We start from the raw sequence: 20,515 nt of genomic DNA on the forward strand, positions 1-20,515 counted from the left end.
CTTTGTTACATACCAATTTTAACTCCTGCTGCAACTTTCACCCTATATCCAGGCTACTGTTTGGGGGCCTATAGATAACTCCCATGAGTGTCTTCTTACCTTTACAATTCCTCAATTCTATCCACAGCAACTCTACATCGTCAGTCCCTGTGTCACCCCTCGCAAGACATTGAATTTCATCCCCCACCAACAGAGCTACCCCACCTCCTCTGCCCACCCGACTGTCCTTTCTATAGGACGTATAACCTTGAATATTCTGTTCCCAGCCCCGATCTGCCTGCAGCCATGTCTTTGTAATCCCCACAATGTCATATCTACCAATCTCCAACTGAGCCTCAAGCTCATCTACTTTACTTCTTATACTTTGCGCATTCATATATAATACTTTTAATCCATTACTCCCCTCGCCTTTCACATCGATTCATATTTCACTTGGCCATACTCTCCCATCCCTTCGTGAGCTTTTGTCCCGTTAATTCTGGTGTCTTTCTTACCTTTTCCTATGCTCTCTTTCCCATTAACTCCATCCTTGTATTTCCAATTTGTCCCCCCCCCCCACTATCTAGTTTAAACCCACCAGTGTAGCAGTAACCATCTTTGGCAGTAACAAACCTGCCTGCCAGAATGCTGGTCCCCCGCCTGTCAAGGTGCAACCTGTCCCTTTTGTACAATTCACCCTTATCCCAAAACAGATTCCAGTGGTCTAAGAATCTAAATCCCTGCCCCCTGCACCAGCTCCTCAGCCACATATTCTTAAAGGTATACAGTATTTACATTCATATGCTTTAGTACCTCTTATCTGTACATGTACCTGCCTTGTGTAATTAAACCCAGTAAAAGATCATCAGTTTTTAACTTTTGCATGGGCAAGTTGGATCAAAGGACCTGTTTCCATGTTGTATGATTCTATTTCTCTACGATTTGCTCTATTTTTAATCTTGCTTCCCATTCTCAGCCGATGGAGAAAGACACTCACAGCTGCTCTTCATGAGTAAAGAGGCACTTAGTCACACCTGAGCTCCCCTTCTCATCCTCACGATAAGTTGCAGGAAAGGTTTTGGACATTTCCAGATCTTAATGAGTGACACCTTGTTGGTCTGCCTGAAAGTTAAAAGGCTCAGTTTGTGTGTGTGATGTATATACGTTTTGAAGGCAATGGATTTTCTTGTTTAATTAAATGTTATTCAACACAGTGAGGAATTAATCACATTTTTATTTTCCTCATGCAGGTTTAAAACTGGACAGATAAATGGTGATTTGCTCATCTATCACGTCCTCCTAACTCTGAAGCCATATTATGCCAAGCCATATGAGATTGTCGTGGACCTTACCCACGCAGGACCAAGCAATCGCTTCAAAACGGATTTTCTCTCCAAGTGGTTCGTGGTTTTCCCCGGGGCTGCCTACGAGAATGTGGCTGCAGTCTACATCTACAATTGCAACTCTTGGGTGCGGGAATACACAAAGTATCATGAGCGGCTTCTGACTGGACTTAAGGGAAGCAAAAAACTGATCTTCATTGATTCACCTGGTAAGCTTGTGGAACACATTGAACCAGATCATCAGAAGCTTCCTGCTGCCACTCTAGCTCTGGAGGAGGATCTCAAGGTCTTTCACAATGCTCTAAAATTGGCTCATAAAGACACTAAGGTCTCCATCAAGGTAGGAAACTATTCCTTCAGATGTCTAAAATGTGCAGAAACTGGTCCTGGCTTTCACAACAAGTATAGAACAGCAACAGCAGCTTTGTCCGGCCCGAATCGTGGGACTTGAAGAGGCCCATTCGCGGGGCCTTTCATCAACCGGCGCGGCTTAAAACCGGCCACAGGATCTTCCATCGCCCGGCGGGGGCTTCAACATCGCCTCGACGCAGCAATTTGACTGCGGGCGGTGGAAGATCTGACAATGTGCACTTTATACAAATTGTGAAGCCAGAGGAAGGAATATCGATGGAAGGGTATTGGGTGAAATGGATGGAAAGAAAAGGGTGCGCATTCAGGTGGGCACAGGGAAGAGAGATGAAAAAGAGGAGGGCAATATGGGCAGTATTCTGTACCAGGAACGCACAGAGAGTCAGTCCCTCCATCAACACTCCTGCAACAATGAATCACCCATAGGAAGGTGAAGAGAGGCTGCTTGTGTGGACTGCTGTTGGTGGACCTTGGCAAATGGTGCAGCTGCTCAAAGCAGAGGGGTTCAAGACAGCATTTGTTGAGTGCAAGCCATTGCCGGGGACAGGCAGTGGTTGATCCATGTGTTCACACACCAGGATCACAATCTAATCACCTCCGCTTGGATGTGATGGAAGTTGTTCGCCCCCTCTTTTTTTTGTATGAGTCGCAGCTCTCCCTGGTCCAGAGATTTCTCTATAGCAACACGCTCAATAGCTATGTTCGTTGCACACGGATTCCTAGCATAACAACACACAGCCCGAGCAGATATCTTTCATAGAGGCTCGGCCAGATTTCCACAGTGGACGAATGAGTAGGATTCACAAATGTGGAGGATTTACTATCAAGTGTTTCAGCAGACATTAAAAAAGCCTCACCTTTTCTATCTTTATCTCCTTATTTTGTACTTTTTGTCTTTTCATCTCTGGCCTTTGCCCAACCATCTACCAGTCAAAAGACCCCCTTCACCTGTATCGTCCCATCACTTGCCCGGCTTTGTCCCGCCCCTATCACCCCTCCAGCTTTCTCCTCCTCTACTACAATCAGCCCAAAACGTCACCCATCCATGTTCTCCAGAGACATTTTGAGTTACTCCAGCACTTAGAGTCTTTTTCTGTACAAGAGCATCTGCAGTTCCTAGTGTTGGCAAATAAAGACCTCTATTACCAACTGATTCTATTTGCGCTATCGTTTCTGGGGTGCGTTTTGAGTTCTGAGTAAGCTACCAAGATTTGGTTCACAAATATACTTGAGAGAGGGAAATTGTTACCCAGTTTGGCCAAATTAGGACTTGCATGTGTGCGGGAATTGCTAGTCAGCACAGACACAGTAGGCCGAAGGGCCTGTTTCCACGTTGCATCTCTGAACTAAACTAAAGTGGTTCACTCAATTGTCTTAGGAAACATTAGGGATGGACAGTAAATGCTAATGTTCTCTACATCCCATGATGAATTTAAAAACTATACTGCAGTGCAGACATGGTTCCATTATAAGCAAATTACTTTGGTTTTACAACTGTGAACATTGAATTCCACTCTGCTTCAAAATATTTGTTTCTCCTGATGAAATGGTATTTGTTCAATACTCGAAACACTGTTTCACTGGACGGCACAGTGGCGCAGTGGTAGAGTTGCTGCCTTCCAGCGCCATCCTGACCATGGGTGCTGTCTGTACAGAGTTTGTGTTTTCCCCGTGACCTGCGTGCGTTTTCTCCGGGAGCTCCAGTTTCCTCTCGCACCCCGAAGATGTACAGGTTTGTCATTTAATTGGCTTGGGTAAAATTGTAAAATTGGCCCTCGTGTGTGTAGGATAGTATTAGAGTGCGGGGATCGCCGATCGGCGCAGATCCGGTGGGCCGAAGGTCCTGTTTCTGCGCTGTATCTTTAAAAGGACTATGCTGTTGAAAAATGATCCTGCTTCGAATCAGTGTTGATAATTTTCCATCTGCATTGTTGATGATCCTGAATTTTGGCTCCACCTTTTCCCTTCTAAATTAGGTGGGATCCACTGCAGTCCAGGTGACATCGGCAGAGCGGACCCGGGTACTTGGCCAGTCCGTGTTTCTGAATGACATTTACTACGCTTCGGAAATTGAGGAGATCTGCCTGGTCGACGAAAGCCAGTTCACGTTGACGATCGCCAATCAAGGCACGCCGCTAACATTCATGCACCAAGAATGCGAGGCAATAGTGCAATCTATCATCCACATTAGGACACGTTGGGAATTGTCTCAGCCAGACTCCATCCCGCAGCACACCAAAATAAGACCAAAGGATGTTCCAGGAACATTGCTGAACATAGCACTTTTGAATCTTGGGAGCTCCGATCCAAGCTTACGGTACGCTATCCCACATTTGGATTCTCCGATTTGTAACACTGCTGATTTACTGAAAATTCCACTGTGTGGTTACATAGTCCCAGAAAGAAAAGACTTCATACGATGTGAATGTGAACTTACTTCTTCACTACAGTTATTATTTACTGATGTAAATGTTTTCTGATCAAGTCTCTTTTTTTTTTATCCGAGTAAGATTCATTGAATCTGAGTGAAGGGGGCAGTGGGCTGTGGTGAGTGGGCAGTGCTGGGAATTTTCATCAACAGCATGTAGAGAGGCTGAGTGTTGCCTCCTTCAGCTTCTGGTGGTCAAGAGTCAGTTCTTTTGCAGCCCCATTGTCAGACATTTTGACACATTGGCCTTCATCAGTCATAGTATTGAGTATAGAAGTTGGGAGGTCATGTTGCAGTTGTATATTGACGTTGGTGTGGCCACATTTAGAGTATTGTGTTCGGTTCTGGCCACCACATTATAGGAAAGATGCTGTCAAGCTGGAAAGGGTACAGATAAGTTTTGCGAGGATGTTGCCAGGACTAGAGGTCTGGTTGCATAGGCCGGGATTCCTTGGAGTGCAGAAGGAAGGGGAGTGATCTTATAGAGGTGTATAAAACCATGAGAGGAATAGATCAGGTAGATGCACAGAGCCTCTTGCCCAGAGTAGGTGAATTGTGGACCAGAGGACATTGGTTTAAGGTGAAGGGGAAAAGATTTAATAGGAATTTGAAGGGTAACTTTTTCACACAAAGGGTGGTGGGTGTATGGAACAAGGTGCCAGAGGAGGTAGTTGAGGCAGGGACTAGCCCGACATTTAAGAAACAGTTAGACAAGTACATGGATAGGACAGGTTTGGAGGGATATGGGCCAAACACGGGCAAGTGGGACTAGTGTAGCTGGGACATGTTGGCCGATGTGAGCAAGTTGAGCCGAAGGGCTTGTTTCCACACTGCATCACTCTTTGACTCCATGCTATTGGTAAAGGTGTGTTCTTGTCTTGTACACGGTGAAAAGATTAGTTTGCATGCTGTCCAGGTGAATCATAGTATAATCAAACCATACATAAATGCTACAATGCAATGTGAAAAATGTAACAGTGCAAAATATAGTGCTACAACTGCAGAGTGCAGATATTGTTTTTAAGTGCAATAGCTACAATGAGGTTGGTTATTCAATAGTCTGATAACAGCAGTGAGGAAGCTGCAGAAACAAAGAACTGCAGATGCTGGTCTATTCCAAAGATAGACACAAAGTGCTGAAGTAACTCCGCATGTCAGGCAGCATCTCTGGAGCAAAGAGATGGGTGACGTTTCGGGTCAGAATCTTTCTTCAGACTGAAAGTAGGGGTGGGGGAGGGGGCTAGAGGCGAAAAAAGGCCAGGCCCAAACAAGGCAGGCAACAAATGACCCCAGGCAGGCAGGTGCCCTGGTAGGCCCATTGTTGACAGGGGTATGATCTCAAGAGGAATACATTGTGGAGCACTGTGGAACTGGTTAAACAACTGGAGTGGAGGAACGGGGCAATGGGGGAGAGGAGTGTTAGTAGAAATTATTTAAAATTGGTCAATTCCACGATCATGTCGCTAGGTAACAACACTAAGAGCTGTTCCGGGCCGCCGCGCTCCCCGACTTGAATTGCCTCGACTCCTAACTGACACACGCTCCGTCCTGCCCTGAGCTTGCTGCGGGACGGATAAATTTTTGCGGCAGGCCGGATGTGGCCCGCGGGCCAAAGTTTGGAGACCTCTGCTCAAGATCCTGAGATAGTCATCTACGGTAGTTAACGAGCCAAAATTCAGTTAACATTAAGCAAACCTGGAATTTACCAAAAACTATTGTTAGCAATGAGATTTGCATTGGAGCAATTAAATTGAAACCCACGTGATGATTTGATGCCAAATAAAAACTGGCGCTGCAAACCACATATTAAAACACTGCTCGAGGGCCACAATAATGTAAATGCTGCCTTTAACAATGATCCCTTCATACTGTGAGAGAATAAACTAAAAGTACAAGAGGTGCAGATTTCAGTATAGTTGGAATCCCTCCCACCCCCCCCCCCCCCCCAAAGTATATGAAAATACTAAATTCAAATTCTGAGGTAGACAAAAATGCTGGAGAAACTCAGCAGGTGAGGCAGCATCTATGGAACGAAGGAAATAGGCTACGTTTCGGGTCTCGACCCGAAACGTTATTTCCTTCACTCCATAGATGCTGCCTCACCCTCTGAGTTTCTCCAACATTTTTGTCTATCTTCGATTTTCCAGCATCTGCAGTTCCTTCTTTAAAAATTCTAATTCTGATGTGAATTTCTGTATGGTTTTTTTTTTTTTCTTTTCTTTGACCGCATCTGTCATTCCTGCCAGAAACAGATGTGAAAGCCGCACAGTTCTTGCGTAACATCCTTAGGAAATGAGAAGTTTGTAAGTTTCACCTGCTCCCATAATTGCCCATTAAATCTTGAAGCAACCAGTTTAATTTACCAATAGAGCATGGGAAAACAGGCCCTTCGGCCCACCCAGTCCACACCGACCATCAATCAGCTGTTCACACCAGTTCTATGCTACCCACTTTCGCATCTACTCCCTTTTCACTCGGGTTCAATTAACAGAGGCTAATGAACCGACAACCCTTGTGGGCCTTTGGGAATTTGAAGGAAACCAAAGTATCCGAAGGAAAAACACATCTTGGTTCTTGGTTTCTTGATCCTCCAAAATATTCCAAATGGAATTTAAACTGGAGGTGGGACATGGTCTCAAAGCGGGAGTGCAAACTCCACACAGCACCCAGGGTCAGGATCGAACCGTGTGGCTGGCGCTGAGAGGCAGCGGCTCAACCAGCTGTGCCTCTGCCACCCAAAAGGGGAAGGTTGAGGTTTCAATTTTTAATCATTTAACATTAGCATCAATACAAGTAATTTCTACGTTATAAAAATACTGTATTAGATGTATTGCAATGTCCAGAGAGTTACTATAAGTTAAATTCTTTGTTTGAACATTGACTTGGGTCAAGTATTCTTAATTTCGTTCAGACCGAAAGGTCTGAATGACAATAAACAAATCTAATCTAATCTAAATCTAATGTTAGAATTTTTTTAAATATCTTTGTTAAACACAGTGCCACGTAGAAAGAAAGGAAGGCATGATTAGTTCAGAGTCAACCTCTCAGTTGATGGCTTCTTCTTCTTGAGTATAGCATGCACAGCCTAAAGTTGTCGGACAACTTGTTCTATTTGATCTTATTTGATTGTGCTCGCCGGGTTGATTGCAATTGTCGAAGCAGGGCGGACCACGTGAAGGTGGCAATCTCCCAACCCAATTGGTGAGACTGGAACAGATTTAATGTTGCATGATCTCAGGTGTCACTAAACTGGTAAAACAATTATCCCCCATCCATCTGAACCACCATGAGAGATGGTTGATGGTACATTCTGAGATGGCATCAACAAAACAAAACAAAAGGCATTTTGAATTGCATCGAATACACATGTAGTAAATGTAACACAGAATACATCCAATGTTTGCTCTGAGATATTATTAATATGGTTTATCTTCTTTTATTATAGTCAGCCATGACACATTGATTATCTGTTTTTCATTTTTTGGATGAACAAGGATGTAATGCTGAGGTTTTTTAGGCACTGATCAGACCATATTTTGAGTATTGTGAGCAGTTTTTGGCACCATATCTGAGGAAGGATGTGCTGGCATTGGAGAGGGCCCAGAGGACGTTTACAAGAGTGATTGGGTATGATGAGCGTTTGACCGTACTGGGCCTGTACTTGCTGGAGTTTAGAAGGATGAGGGGAGACCTCACTGAAACTTACCGAATAGTGAAAGGCCTTAGATAGAGTAGATGTGGAGAGGATGTTTCCACTAGTGGAAGAGTTTTGAACCAGAGGGCATAGCCTCAGAATGAAAAGACGTACCTTTGGAAAGGAGATGAGGTAGAATTTCTTTAGTCATAGGGTGGTGAAGAATTGGGTTGAGAGGAAAGATGGATCAGCCATGAATGAACAGTGGAGTAGACTCGATGGGCCGAATGACGTACTTATGACATGAACTTATGAAACACAACAATATTCCTTGGAGAGATTGCAGTGCTTGTTCAAAGATAAGAATGCCCATTCTTATCCCATAAGTGCCCATAAGTGAATATTTGAGTGAAAACAAGAGGAAATGAATTGGATGATGCCAGTGCAGATGACTTGAGAATTAAGGGACTGAAGTTTAGGGGTAACATGAGGGGGAACTTCTTTACTCAGAGAGTGGTAGCTGTGTGGAATGAGCTTCCAGTGAAGGTGGTGGAGGCAGGTTAGTTTTTATCATTTAAAAATAAATTGGATAGTTATATGGATGGGAAAGGAATGGAGGGTTATGGTCTGAGCGCAGGTATATGGGACTAGGGGAGATTATGTGTTCGGCACGGACTAGAGGGGTCGAGATGGCCTGTTTCCGTGCTGTAATTGTTATATGGTTATATGGTTATATTAAGGGAAAGGAAAGTGCACTGGGAAATGAGGAGAAAGATGCAGGCAATGTGAATTAATAATAAAAAGTGACGTGTGTTACAAGATTGTTGGGTATTGGGACAAAATTGGATCTCTGAAGAATGAAAAGAGACTATGTGTTGCATCTATGCAAACCACCTGAAAAATAATAATATTCTTCGCAATGCAATTTCTCCTCCCTTTTGGAATAAATTTCTAAAAGTTTATTTCTGAGCAAGTGATGAATGAATAATTGATATCCTCACTTTAATGAAACAATCCAATGTCTTCCTGCAATAATGTTACATCCGTTTTTCAATGTTGCTCTTGTGTTGATCAGGTAGTTTTGAGATGATTGATCAGTTTCTGATTTTCAGCTTAGTACTTATGCGTAAAGGTGTGTTTTACGCAACCAGTGTATGAGTTGATGTAATTAGGTATCAGTTGAATTGGAGTCAACTAACTGATATGCATTCACAGCATTACTCAGCAGAACCAGCAAGGGTGAATACCCCAAACAGGGAGCTATGAACCTGACTCTTCTGAAGATGGGAAACAGTAAAGGACATCCTGGTTGATTCCCAACAAGTGTACAACGTATTCTGAAACTCTGCATCTTTCTGGTTGCATGTTGTTCTGTCTATCTGTCAAATATGAGATTGTATCTGAAAGTCTTGGCTGGTTTAATTATCATGCTTTGTCAGAGTTAACAAGAATTGGATAGCCCAACTCATTATGAAATTCTTCCCGTCACTTACACAGGAAGGGAGAGCAATAATGAGTACAGTGCTATCCAACCATTCCTTTTGCCTATTCTAATAATAATAATAAGAATAATGTATTTTATTGTCATTGCACATCAGTGCAACGAGATTTGGTATGCAGCTTCCAACCGATGTCAAAAAAAACACAAAAAAAAAAAACTGCCACGTGACCATCTGAGGGAGACAGTCCAGGTGGGATGGGGGGCACTCAGCAGGGCCGGTTCAGAGCCGCTATAGCTCTGGGAATTAAGCTGTTTCTGTGGGCTTTGAAGGTACCTAAAAGTCCAATAATGTGTGCAATGGGGGAGGGGGGGGTGCAATATAGCCACATGGAACAATTGTTGGTGATGATTCAAGTATTCATACAGTGAAAAATGGTTAAGAAGAAAGAAATGGAAACCATTTTGTTCAGGGAAAGAAAAAAATCCCAGTAGAGTCTGTCGATGTTCCCTCTACTTACCAGTTACTCCAAGTGCTTGATTAAGGAGTGAACATTGTTAAAATAGTTTGAGGTAAAATTACCTTATTTATTTTAACAGTTGTGAGTTAGTGCTTGGAAGTATGAGAAACTTGTTTTGACACATGCAGTGATCTTATTATTTGGACAATGCCAGATAAGACATTGTCAGATCGACCCAAAACGTTGCCTATTTCCTTCGCTGCATAGATGCTGCCTCACCCGCTGCGTTTCTCCAGCATTTTTGTCTACCTTCGATTTTCCAGCATCTGCAGTTCCTTCTTAAACATTGAATCAGATAAGAGTGCTAGTCATTTTCACTGACGTAACCCACCATTTCAAGTAATGTTTATTTCTCAAATAGACGGAAATGAGAACAGCAGTAAAAGAATATTCTCAACTGAGGGGAAAAAATAGCTGCAATCAATGAGATGTGTGCAAACAATATTTTCCTTTAGGACAGTTATTAATTTCACATCAATGTTTCTGCTTTTTCCTCAGATCTGCTGCCTATAATCTCCTGTGTGCCTTAACATGCACCTTCAATCTGAAAATTGAGGGGCAGTTGCTGGAGACCTCTGGACTCTGCATCCCCGCAAACAACACATTATTTATCGTCTCCATCAGTAAAACATTGGCAGCAAATGAACCCCACCTGACACTGGAGTTTCTTGAAGAATGCATCTCAGGCTTCAGCAAGTCCAGTAAGCTTTTGCTTTGGATATTGACTCCATATTGAAAACGAGTGTGGCGGAAGGGCGGGCTCGGCATCGGTCTTCTACCAGAAGGCCACACTTGTGGTACTTGATTGCATGAAATAATTCCCCCTTTATCTTTTCACCAATTTGCCCAACTGATTGCTTTGCGAAATGCATTTGAGAACGACCTGTTCTGAATTTGCTGCCAAGTTGCAATTCCCATCAGTCATGGGTTGGGCAAGGTTACAAACTGTGCAGGGATTTGCTTCATTCTGTGAAATATTAAGCAGGGTTGGAGCATGAAAACAATGTCCTTTTCCACATGGTAACGTGAGTCATACAGCCCTTTGACCCAACTTGACCGTGCCAACTAAGATGTCCTGTCCATGGTATTTCCACCTGCCCAAGTTTGCCCCGTATCCCTCTAAACCTCTCCTATCCATCTACCAGTCCAAATATCTTTTAAATGTTGTTATAGCACCTGCCTCAACTTCCTGCTCTGGCAGCTTGTTCCATAAACCCACCCCCACCATCTGCGAAAAAATTGCCCTTCGGGTTTCTGTTAAATTGTTCCTCTTTCTTAAACCTATGTCCTCTGATTCTTGATTCCAATACTCTGTGTGAACATTCTGTGCATTTATCCTAATATATTTCCCCTCACGATCTTATACACCTTGATAAGATCACTCCTTGGCCTCCTGCATTTCAAGGAATAAAGTCTCAGTCTGCACAACATCTCCTTACAGCTCATGTCCTCAAGTCCTATCAACACCAACACCAACACCTTACAGCTCATGTCCTCAAGTCCTATCCTATTATCTAAATGGTGGCCGACTAGGAAAAGGGGAGATGCAGCGAGACCTGGGTGTCATGGTACACCAGTCATTGAAAGTGGGCATGCAGGTGCAGCAGGCAGTGAAGAAAGCGAATGGTATGTTAGCTTTCATAGCAAAAGGATTTGAGTATAGGAGCAGGGAGGTTCTACTGCAGTTGTACAGGGTCTTGGTGAGACCACACCTGGAGTATTGCGTACAGTTTGGTCTCCAAATCTGAGGAAGGACATTATTGCCATAGAGGGAGTGCAGAGAAGGTTCACCAGACTGATTCCTGGGATGTCAGGACTGTCTTATGAAGAAAGACTGGATAGACTTGGTTTATACTCTCTAGAATTTAGGAGATTGAGAGGGGATCTTATAGAAACTTACAAAATTCTTAAGGGGTTGGACAGGCTAGATGCAGGAGGATTGCTCCCGATGTTGGGAAAGTCCAGGACAAGGGGTCACAGCTTAAGGATAAGGGGGAAATCCTTTAAAACCGAGATGAGAAGAACTTTTTTCACACAGAGAGTGGTGAATCTCTGGAACTCCCTGCCACAGAGGGTAGTCGAGGCCAGTTCATTGACTATATTTAAGAGGGAGTTAGATGTGGCCCTTGTGGCTAAGGGGATCAGAGGGTATGGAGAGAAGGCAGGTACGGGATACTGAGTTGGATGATCAGCCATGATCATATTGAATGGCGGTGCAGGCTCGAAGGGCCGAATGGCCTACTCCTGCACCTAATTTCTATGTTTCTATGTTTCTATGTAACACCTTTGTAAATCTTCTCTGCACTCTTTCCAGCTTCACAACATCCTTCCCATAGCAGGGTGACGAAAACATCTTTGCTTTCCACAAACCACCCACTTTAGTGTCATCTGCAAAATTGCTAATCAGGCCTCCTCATTCTCATCCACTTTGTTGATGTAAACTACAAATAGCAATGGGCAATATGGACAATATTGTCGATATTGGCTCAGCACTGATCCCCGACGCGCCCCACTTGCCACAGGCCTCCAGTCTGAAAAACCATCTTCCACAATCACCCTCTGCTTCCTTCCCTGAAGCCAATTCTCTATCCAGTCGGCTAGCCCACCCTGGATCTCATGCGATCTAACCTTCCAGAGCAGCCTACCTTGCAGAACCTTCTCAAACGCCTTGCTGTCCATACAGACAACATCTACAGCTTTACCCTCTAAAACCTTTTTGTTTACTTCAAAAAACTCAATCGGATTCATAAGACATGGTCTCCTGCATACAAAACCATGCTGACTATCCCTCATCAGCCCCTGCCTACCCAAGTCACGGTGGCACAGCGGTAGAGTTGCTGCCTTACGCCAAAATGCAGCGCCGGAGACCCGGGTTCGATCCCGACTACGGGTGCTGTCTGTATGGAGTTTGAACGTTCTCCCCATGACCTGCGTGGGTTTTCTCCGAGATCTTCGGTTTCCTCCCACACCAAAGACATACAGGTTTGTAGGTTAATTGGCTTGATAAAAAAGTAAAATTGTCCAAGTTGGCGATATGCAGAGTACTGCCCTGCCGACTACAAAATTCAGAAGGTTCAGAAGGTTAAAATGTATAATGTATCTTATTCCTCAGAATCTCCTCTAGGATTATCATCTGGTGCAGGAATTACAATTGAAGGGATTATCATCTGAAATTACATGTGAACCAATAATAAGGTGCATAAATCTTTCCTGTGGCACAGTGATGCAGTGGCAGAGTTGCAGCATTGCTGCCTCACAGCACCAGAGACCAGATCCGATCCAGACCATGGGTGCTTGAGTTTGTACATTCTCCTTATGAGCGCATAGGTTTTCTCTGGGTGCTCTGGTTTCAAAGACGCGCAGGTTTGTAGGTTAATTGGCCTCTGTGAATTGCCCCTGGTGTGTAGGATGCGAAAGTGGGACAACATAGAACATAGAAAATAGGTGCAGGAGGAGGCCATTCGGCCCTTCGAGCCAGCACTGCCATTCATTGTGATCATGGCTGTTCGTCCCCTATTAATAACCCGTACCTGCCTTCTCCCCATATCCCTTGACTCCACTAGCCCCTGGAGCTCAATCTAACTCTCGCTTAAATCCATCCATCCAACATAGAACTAGTGCACTGGTGATCAGTGATTGGCATGGACCCGGTGGGCCCGAAGAGCCTGTTTCAACGCTGTATCTCTAAAACAGAATCTACTGCTACTAAACGCAGAATGAGATGTCATCTTTTGTATGAAGGAAATGATTGGAATGTAATGGTTTCTGAATTTAACCGGCTCTTTTTGTTGCAGGTATTGAATTGAAGCATCTTTGTCTGGAATACATGACTCCCTGGTTGTTGAACTTAGTTCGCTTCTGTAAGCACAATGATGATGCCAAACGTCAACGGGTTACTGCCATCCTGGATAAGCTGATCACTATGACGATCAATGAGAAACAAATGTATCCTTCCATCCAAGCAAAAATCTGGGGCAGCCTTGGTCAGGTAACATTTGCAATTCTTCGGAAATACCACCAAGTTCACTCGTTCACAGTATAATCGGACTATTTTTAAGGCAGCAGTAAATATCGCAACTCCAGTAATAAAATGGTGGATCTTGCATCCCTGTTCTCAGCAGTTTCAGGGTGATGCAAAGCTTCTGACCGTTCCTCTCTTCCCACCCCAATCTGGCGACATGTTGGAAATGCAGTTTGGCTGTTGATCTCCTATGAAAATAACAATCATAACTTTTGAATCAAGGCACCAGTCAGTCCATAACCAGCCTCTATTCTCCATATGGGACGACAGATGGCACAATGGGCTAAGTGTTCAGCTGGCAATCGGAAGGTAGCCGGTTCGAATCCCGCTTGGAGTGCATACTGTCGTTGTGTCCTTGGGCAAGACACTTCACCCACCTTTGCCTGTGTGTGAATGTGTGTGAGTGATTGGTGGTGGTCGGAGGGGCCGTAGGCGCAGATTGGCAGCCACGCTTCCGTCAGTCTGCCCCAGGGCAGCTGTGGCTACAGAAGTAGCTTACCACCACCGAGTGTGACTGAGGAGTGAATGAATAATGCGATGTAAAGCGCCTTGAGTATTAGAAAGGCGCTATATAAATCCCATCCATTATTATTATTATAATCTATTTGCAAGGATCAAGTCCTCTGCATGTGAAACACAGGATAAATCAGGGAAAGAAAGGAAGCACAAAATAAAGAAATCCATAATAATATTCAACCATGTTATCTGGAGTTATTTGGAGGCCAAATCTTATTGACCATTATTTCAACTTTGCAAAATCTTTGTATTGATGATAAGACACAGAGTGCTGGAGTAACTCAGCGAGTCAGGCAGCATCGCTGGGGGAAATGGATAGGTGACGTTTCTGATCGGGAAACTTCATCTGACATGTAACATCTTCTGTACATGTTCTCCAGAGATGCTGCCTGACCCACTGAGTTACTTTTTGAGACACTTCTTGTCTTTCCAATGTCAACCAGTGTCTGCTGTTCCTTGTGTCACCATATTATTGAAGATTTTTTAAACCAGGGTTGAAACTTTACCACATAAACATTGCATTGCCCTTTGATTTGTAACTTGATATTTGTAATTACAATAGCCTGTTCCTCCATGGCCTGATTTGACTTGACAACCTACTAAAAGTCTTTTGGAAATGTACCTGGGTTTGTTTTGAGGCAGCTTGTTTTTATTTTTGTTTTGATGTGTTTTGTCTTATCTCTTTTTTTCTGTAGATCACAGACCTGCTTGATGTTGTTCTCGATAGTTTCATAAAGACAAGTGCTACGGGCGGTTTGGGCTCGATTAAAGCAGAGGTGATGGCAGATACTGCAGTAGCCCTTGCATCAGGAAATGTGAAACTCGTTTCAAGCAAGGTATCGAGCAAGATTGGATTAATTTACTCTCTTGATAATTTTACTGTTATGCAGACACCAAAATAAGAACCAGAGAGCTGGAGGAACTCAACAGGTCAAGCAGCATCTACGGAAGCAAAACAAACGGTTGACATTCTGAGTCAGGACTCGAAATGTTACCGTTTCTTTTCTCCATGATTGTTGCTTGATCCATTGAGTTCCTCCAGCAGTTTGTTTTTTGCTCCAGATTCCAACATCTGCAGTATCTCGTGTCCAAATAGACTGTGAGTGAAGGGAAAAAATAAGAAGCAAACATGCGGTCAAGCATTTGACCCCGGCTCTGTGCTGGCGGATCTCAGTCTATACCAGAAAGATGCCTGGATTATAAATCACTAGCTGTAAAGAGAGATTAGACAAAGCTTGAGTGTTTTCTCTGCAGCGTCGGCGGGTGTGAAGTACATAAATTCATGTGAGGTGTAGATAGGGCAGACAGTCGGAACCTTTTTCCCAGGGTTTAAATATCAAAGATTAGAGAGCTTACCTTTAAGGTTGGGGGAGGTGGCAGGGAAGGGTGGGGTGGGAGAGAGTTGAAAGGTGATGTGCGGGCAAGTTTTTATCCCAACGAGGGGGGAGTGCCTGGAACGCACAACCAGGAGTGGTGGTGGAGGCCGATGCGATAGTGGTATTTTTGAGGCTTTTAGATAGGCATGTGGATATGCAGGGAATTGAAGAACATGGATCAGATGAGATTAGTTTAACTTTGCTTTATCTTCGGTACAGGCATTGTGGGCCGAAGGGCATGTGCTGAACTGTGCTATGTTTTCAAATTAGTGCAGCAGTTGCAGTGCAGGCATCATTAGACTCAAAGGGCAAAAGGGCCAGACTTTATTTTTGCATTAACCTCCAAGCCTTCACTGGAACATGATCACATCTACATGCACGGACTCTCGCTCTCGATTTTCTAATAGTCAGCTGATAGCCACTACCTCAGGTCAAACTTAACAAAAGACTATTTACGTAAAATAATTAATTCCTCTACCGACCAGAGAATTCACACCGTGGAATGACAAAATCACTTCAGCCAAATGCGAGGAAGAATTTGCAGGTTTGAGATTAGATTGGCTTCTGAAAATTGTCCCCAGTGTGCAGGATAGAACACAGGATAGTGTGGGCCGAAGGGCCTGTTTCCACACCGTATCTCTAAATTCTAAAACTCTAAACTCTAATAATAAAAAAAGAGTTGGTTTAAAAGAAAGAGTTTGATGTAAATGTTGAAGCTTTTCCTGCGCTATTTATGGCAACACTGAGGCAGCCTGATGACGATCACCATCTTGCCGTTAGCACCTTGCGGTTTAACTTGTTCCAATCAGTGCAATAATGTGCTCAGCTTGTGCAACTGATGACCCAAGTTGCCTTGTTTTTCTCTTGCAGGTGATTGGAAGGATGTGCAAAATAATTGATAAGACCTGCCTGTCTCCAACTCCAACCCTCGAGCAGCACCTGATGTGGGACGACATTGCCATCCTGGCTCGCTACATGCTGATGTTGTCCTTCAACAATTCCCTGGATGTGGCTGCACATCTCCCTTACCTCTTCCACGTGGTCACTCTGCTGGTAGCCACGGGCCCTCTGTCTCTCAGGGCTTCCACCCACGGTTTAGTCATCAACATTATTCATTCTCTCTGCACTTGTTCCCAGCTTAATTTTAGCGGTAAGCTCAGGAGATCTGACCTTTTGTCTTAATGTGAGAAAATATGCCGTTTTTTTTTTAATGCTGCTTTGCAATTTTTATTGAATATTTCACCAGACTGTTTTCCTTCCCGCTGCATGTGAAATATTCTTATTGCAAAGCAAAAATGTTCGGAAATCAGTTTATGATAGTAGAGGGAGTTTGAGCAATAGTTTTTTTTTTTTGCAGAATCTTCCTTTCCAAGCAATTGCACTTCCTGCTTTTTTCACTGCCTCTCCAGTCAAATGCCTGTATTTAACAACACATCTGATGCTAGTTAAAATCTTAAGGCATCCAGTGAGACCCTGCATGAAATGGTCAGACTGCAGTAAATGCAACAGCATTGAAACATCCCAACCGCAATTAAAAACTGACCATTGTGCATTGTCCACCCTTATCCTCTCTACCAGAAGCTTTCTTATGATTATCTTCCATTGATTTTTTTTTCAGCAACTCTTGTCCTCTTTATGCTACTTTGACCCATCAGTTCAATAGACAATATACAATAGACAATAGGTGCCGGAGTAGGCTATTTGGCCCTTCGAACCAGCACCACCATTCAATGTGATCATGGCTGATCATCCCCAATTAGTACCCTGTTCCTGCCTTCTCCCCATATCCCCTGACTCCGCTATTTTTAAGAGCCCTATCTAGCTCTCTCTTCAGTTCAGTGATGTAGAAGTGGTGGCTAGTATTATCTCCCAGTTCCTATGGGTTTGGATCCACTTCCTTTGATTATTAATATCCTTTCTTAGAAATAGAACTGTATAGCACTTAAATGGGCTCTTTGGCCCAGCATGTTTATACTGACCTTTCTGCAATGCATCTGCATTGGGTCTGTACCCTTATAGGCCTTTTCTATGTAAGTGCCTGTCTAAATGTCTCTTAGCTGCTTTAGGGGAGGTGCCACAGCTGGGAGAGCTGCTGCCTCTCACCGCCAGAGACCCGGGTTAGATCCTGACCTCAGGTGCTGTCTGTATGGAGTTTACACATTCTCCCTGTGACTGCATGTGTTTCCTCTGGCTGCTCCGGTTTCCTCCCACATCTCAAAGACGAGTGGATTTGAAGGTTAATTGGTCTCTGTAAATTGCCCTTAACATATAGGGAATAGGTCAACATGGAACTAGTTTAGTTTAGTTTATTGTCATGTGTACCAAGGTAGAGTGAAAAGCTTTTGTTGTGTGCTTACCAGTCAGCAGAAAGACTATACATGATTACAATTAAGCCATCCACAGTGTACAGCTACATGATAAAGGGAATAACATTTAGTGCAGGATAAAGTCCAGTTAAAGATAGTCCAAGGGTCTCCAGTGAGGTACATAGTACTCAGGACCGCTCTCTAGTTGGTGATAGGATGGTTCCGTTGTCTGACAACAACTGAGAAGAAACTGAATTACGAGATGTGCGTTTTCATACTTCTGTACCTCTTGCCTGATGGTAGAGGGAGAAGAAGGAATGACCAGGGTGAGACTGGTCCTTGATTATGCTGGTGGCCCTGCTGAGCAGCGTGAAGTGGTTGGCGTGGACTCGATGGACTCTATTTCCATGCTGTATCTTCCAATTCAATCAATTCAAAACTATTGTGCTTGTATCCGACTCCACCACCACCTCGGGCAGTGAGTTCTAGATATCATCCGATGCCTCTGACAGCCCAGGACTCTTGCACTGAGGCTGCTCCATGGCCGGAGCTGCAGCGAGCGACTCGCCAGCCCGGCAAACACTCGCCAGCCCCGAAAACACTCGCCAGCCGCCGCTCCCCATCCGCATCTGCCCCCGCTGCTGCTTCCATCTCTCCCTCCGCCCCGGCTCTCCAACACCCGCGGCCCATGCAGTTGATATGAGTTTTGAAATTCTCGTTGATCACAGAATTTCTCACGACAGAGCATGAGAAATTTGTGACCAGCATGAGAGCGTGAAAATTTGTCGAAATGCGTGAGTCTCACACTCAAAGCGTGGGAGTTGGCAGCCCTGATAGACTGCAATTTCACATGATCTTGTTTACTGTCACAGGGACTACACCCTCTTTTTCCGGGCTGCTCCCAAGATGACTATCTCTCCACTTCCTATTTTGAGACCTTTTAAACCTCATCTCTTGAAGGCTTTGATGATACACTATCTCACTGCATTCTTTTTTTCCACTTAAGCTTCTGAGAAGATTGTTTTTTTTAATTGAAGGTAATTAATAAATGCAAGCTTTTTAATCTGAAGGCCAAGGTTGACTGATCTGGAAAAGTTCCCTCACAATATTACAAAACGCAATATTGAAACAAACGGCTGTTGGTACATTGCAACTGAAACGAGCATAGCTCTGCTACTTGCGTCGGTTGTTCCTAAATCTGTTTAGAAACTGAGAATATTTAAGGCAATATCGAATTGGAACATTTGTTTTGAGGAAGGTACACAAAAATGCTGGAGAAACTCAGCGGGTGCAGCAGCATCTATGGAGCGAAGGAAATGGGTGACGTTTCGGGCCGAAACCCTTCTTCAGACTGATGGGGGGTGGGGGGGAGAAGGAAGGAAAAAGGGAGGAGGAGGAGCCCGAGGGCATGGGGATGGGAGGAGACAGCTCGAGGGTTAAGGAAAAGGGGAGGAGACAGCAAGGGCTAGCAAAATTGGGAGAATTCAATGTTCATGCCATCCGGACGCAAGCAACCCAGGCGGAATATGATGTGCTGTTCCTCCAATTTCCGGTGTTGCTCACTCTGGCATTGGAGGAGACCCAGGACAGAGAGGTCGGATTGGGAATGGGAGGGGGAGTTGAAGTACTGAGCCACCGGGAGTTCAGGTAGGTTATTGCGGACTGAGCGGAGGTGTTCGGCGAAACGATCGCCCAACCTCCGCCTAGTCTCCCCGACGTAAATCAGCTGACATCTAGAGCAGCGGATGCAGCAGATGAGGTTGGAGGAGATACAGGTGAACCTTTGTCGCACCTGGAACGACTGCTTGGGTCCTTGAATGGAGTCGAGGGGGGAGGTGAAGGGACAGGTGTTGCACTTCTTGCGATTGCAACGGAAAGTGCCCATGGAGGGGGTGGTACGGGAGGGAAGGGAAGAATTGACAAGGGAGTTGCGGAGGGAGCGGTCTTTGCGGAAGGCAGACATGGGGGGAGATGGGAAGATGTGGCGAGTGGTGGGGTCACGTTGGAGGTGGCGGAAATGGCGGAGGATTATTTGTTGTAATCGGACATTTGTTGGTTGTACTTATCGAGGTTCACCTAATTTCAGCAACTCTAACTGGTTGCAAAACCAACGAGAAATGATTACAATATTTTCTTCCAGCTCGTTAATAGAGCTTTCTAAATTATTGCAACTTATGCAGACTAAACTGTCGAATGAAATATTTTATACATCTGGTCACGGTTTGACCATTTAGCTTTGTGTGAATTAAACTGTTCAACCTGATTCTGCCCTGGCAGTTCAAATGGCTCTAACCTGGCATGTTCTCCTCCATCTGAAAACCAACAGCGAGATGTTTACATTAGGTCTTATGTGCATAATGTTGATTGATCTTTCAATGGAGAGGAAATAAGTTCATAAGTTCTAGGAGAAGAATTAGGCCATTCAGCCCATCAAGTGTACTCTGCCATTTAATCATAGCTGATCTTTCCCTCTCAACCCCATTCTCCTGCCTTCTCCCCATAGCCCCTGACACCCGTACTAATCAGCTTGATAGTGATAAATCGTAAATGAAATGAGGTCCCATGTAAGAAGGATAAAGAAAAT

The 20,515-nt window shown here is 44.3% G+C and overlaps 1 protein-coding gene across 9 annotated transcripts in view; it reads left to right on the forward strand.

Moving 5' to 3' along the window:
* nf1 (neurofibromin 1) overlaps window positions 1-20,515 on the forward strand; it is a 325,252-nt gene that overhangs the window by 257,192 nt on the left and 47,545 nt on the right. For all 9 annotated transcript variants that reach the window (XM_033045689.1, XM_033045685.1, XM_033045690.1 and 6 more), the window contains 6 exons: window positions 1,230-1,662; window positions 3,668-4,008; window positions 10,211-10,413; window positions 13,507-13,700; window positions 14,945-15,085; window positions 16,496-16,775. In XM_033045689.1, coding sequence (XP_032901580.1) covers window positions 1,230-1,662; window positions 3,668-4,008; window positions 10,211-10,413; window positions 13,507-13,700; window positions 14,945-15,085; window positions 16,496-16,775 — 1,592 coding nt within the window. The remainder of the gene's footprint in view (window positions 1-1,229; window positions 1,663-3,667; window positions 4,009-10,210; window positions 10,414-13,506; window positions 13,701-14,944; window positions 15,086-16,495; window positions 16,776-20,515) is intronic.

The sequence above is a fragment of the Amblyraja radiata genome, chromosome 28 (assembly GCF_010909765.2).
Source record: "Amblyraja radiata isolate CabotCenter1 chromosome 28, sAmbRad1.1.pri, whole genome shotgun sequence".
Lineage (NCBI taxonomy): Eukaryota > Metazoa > Chordata > Chondrichthyes > Rajiformes > Rajidae > Amblyraja > Amblyraja radiata.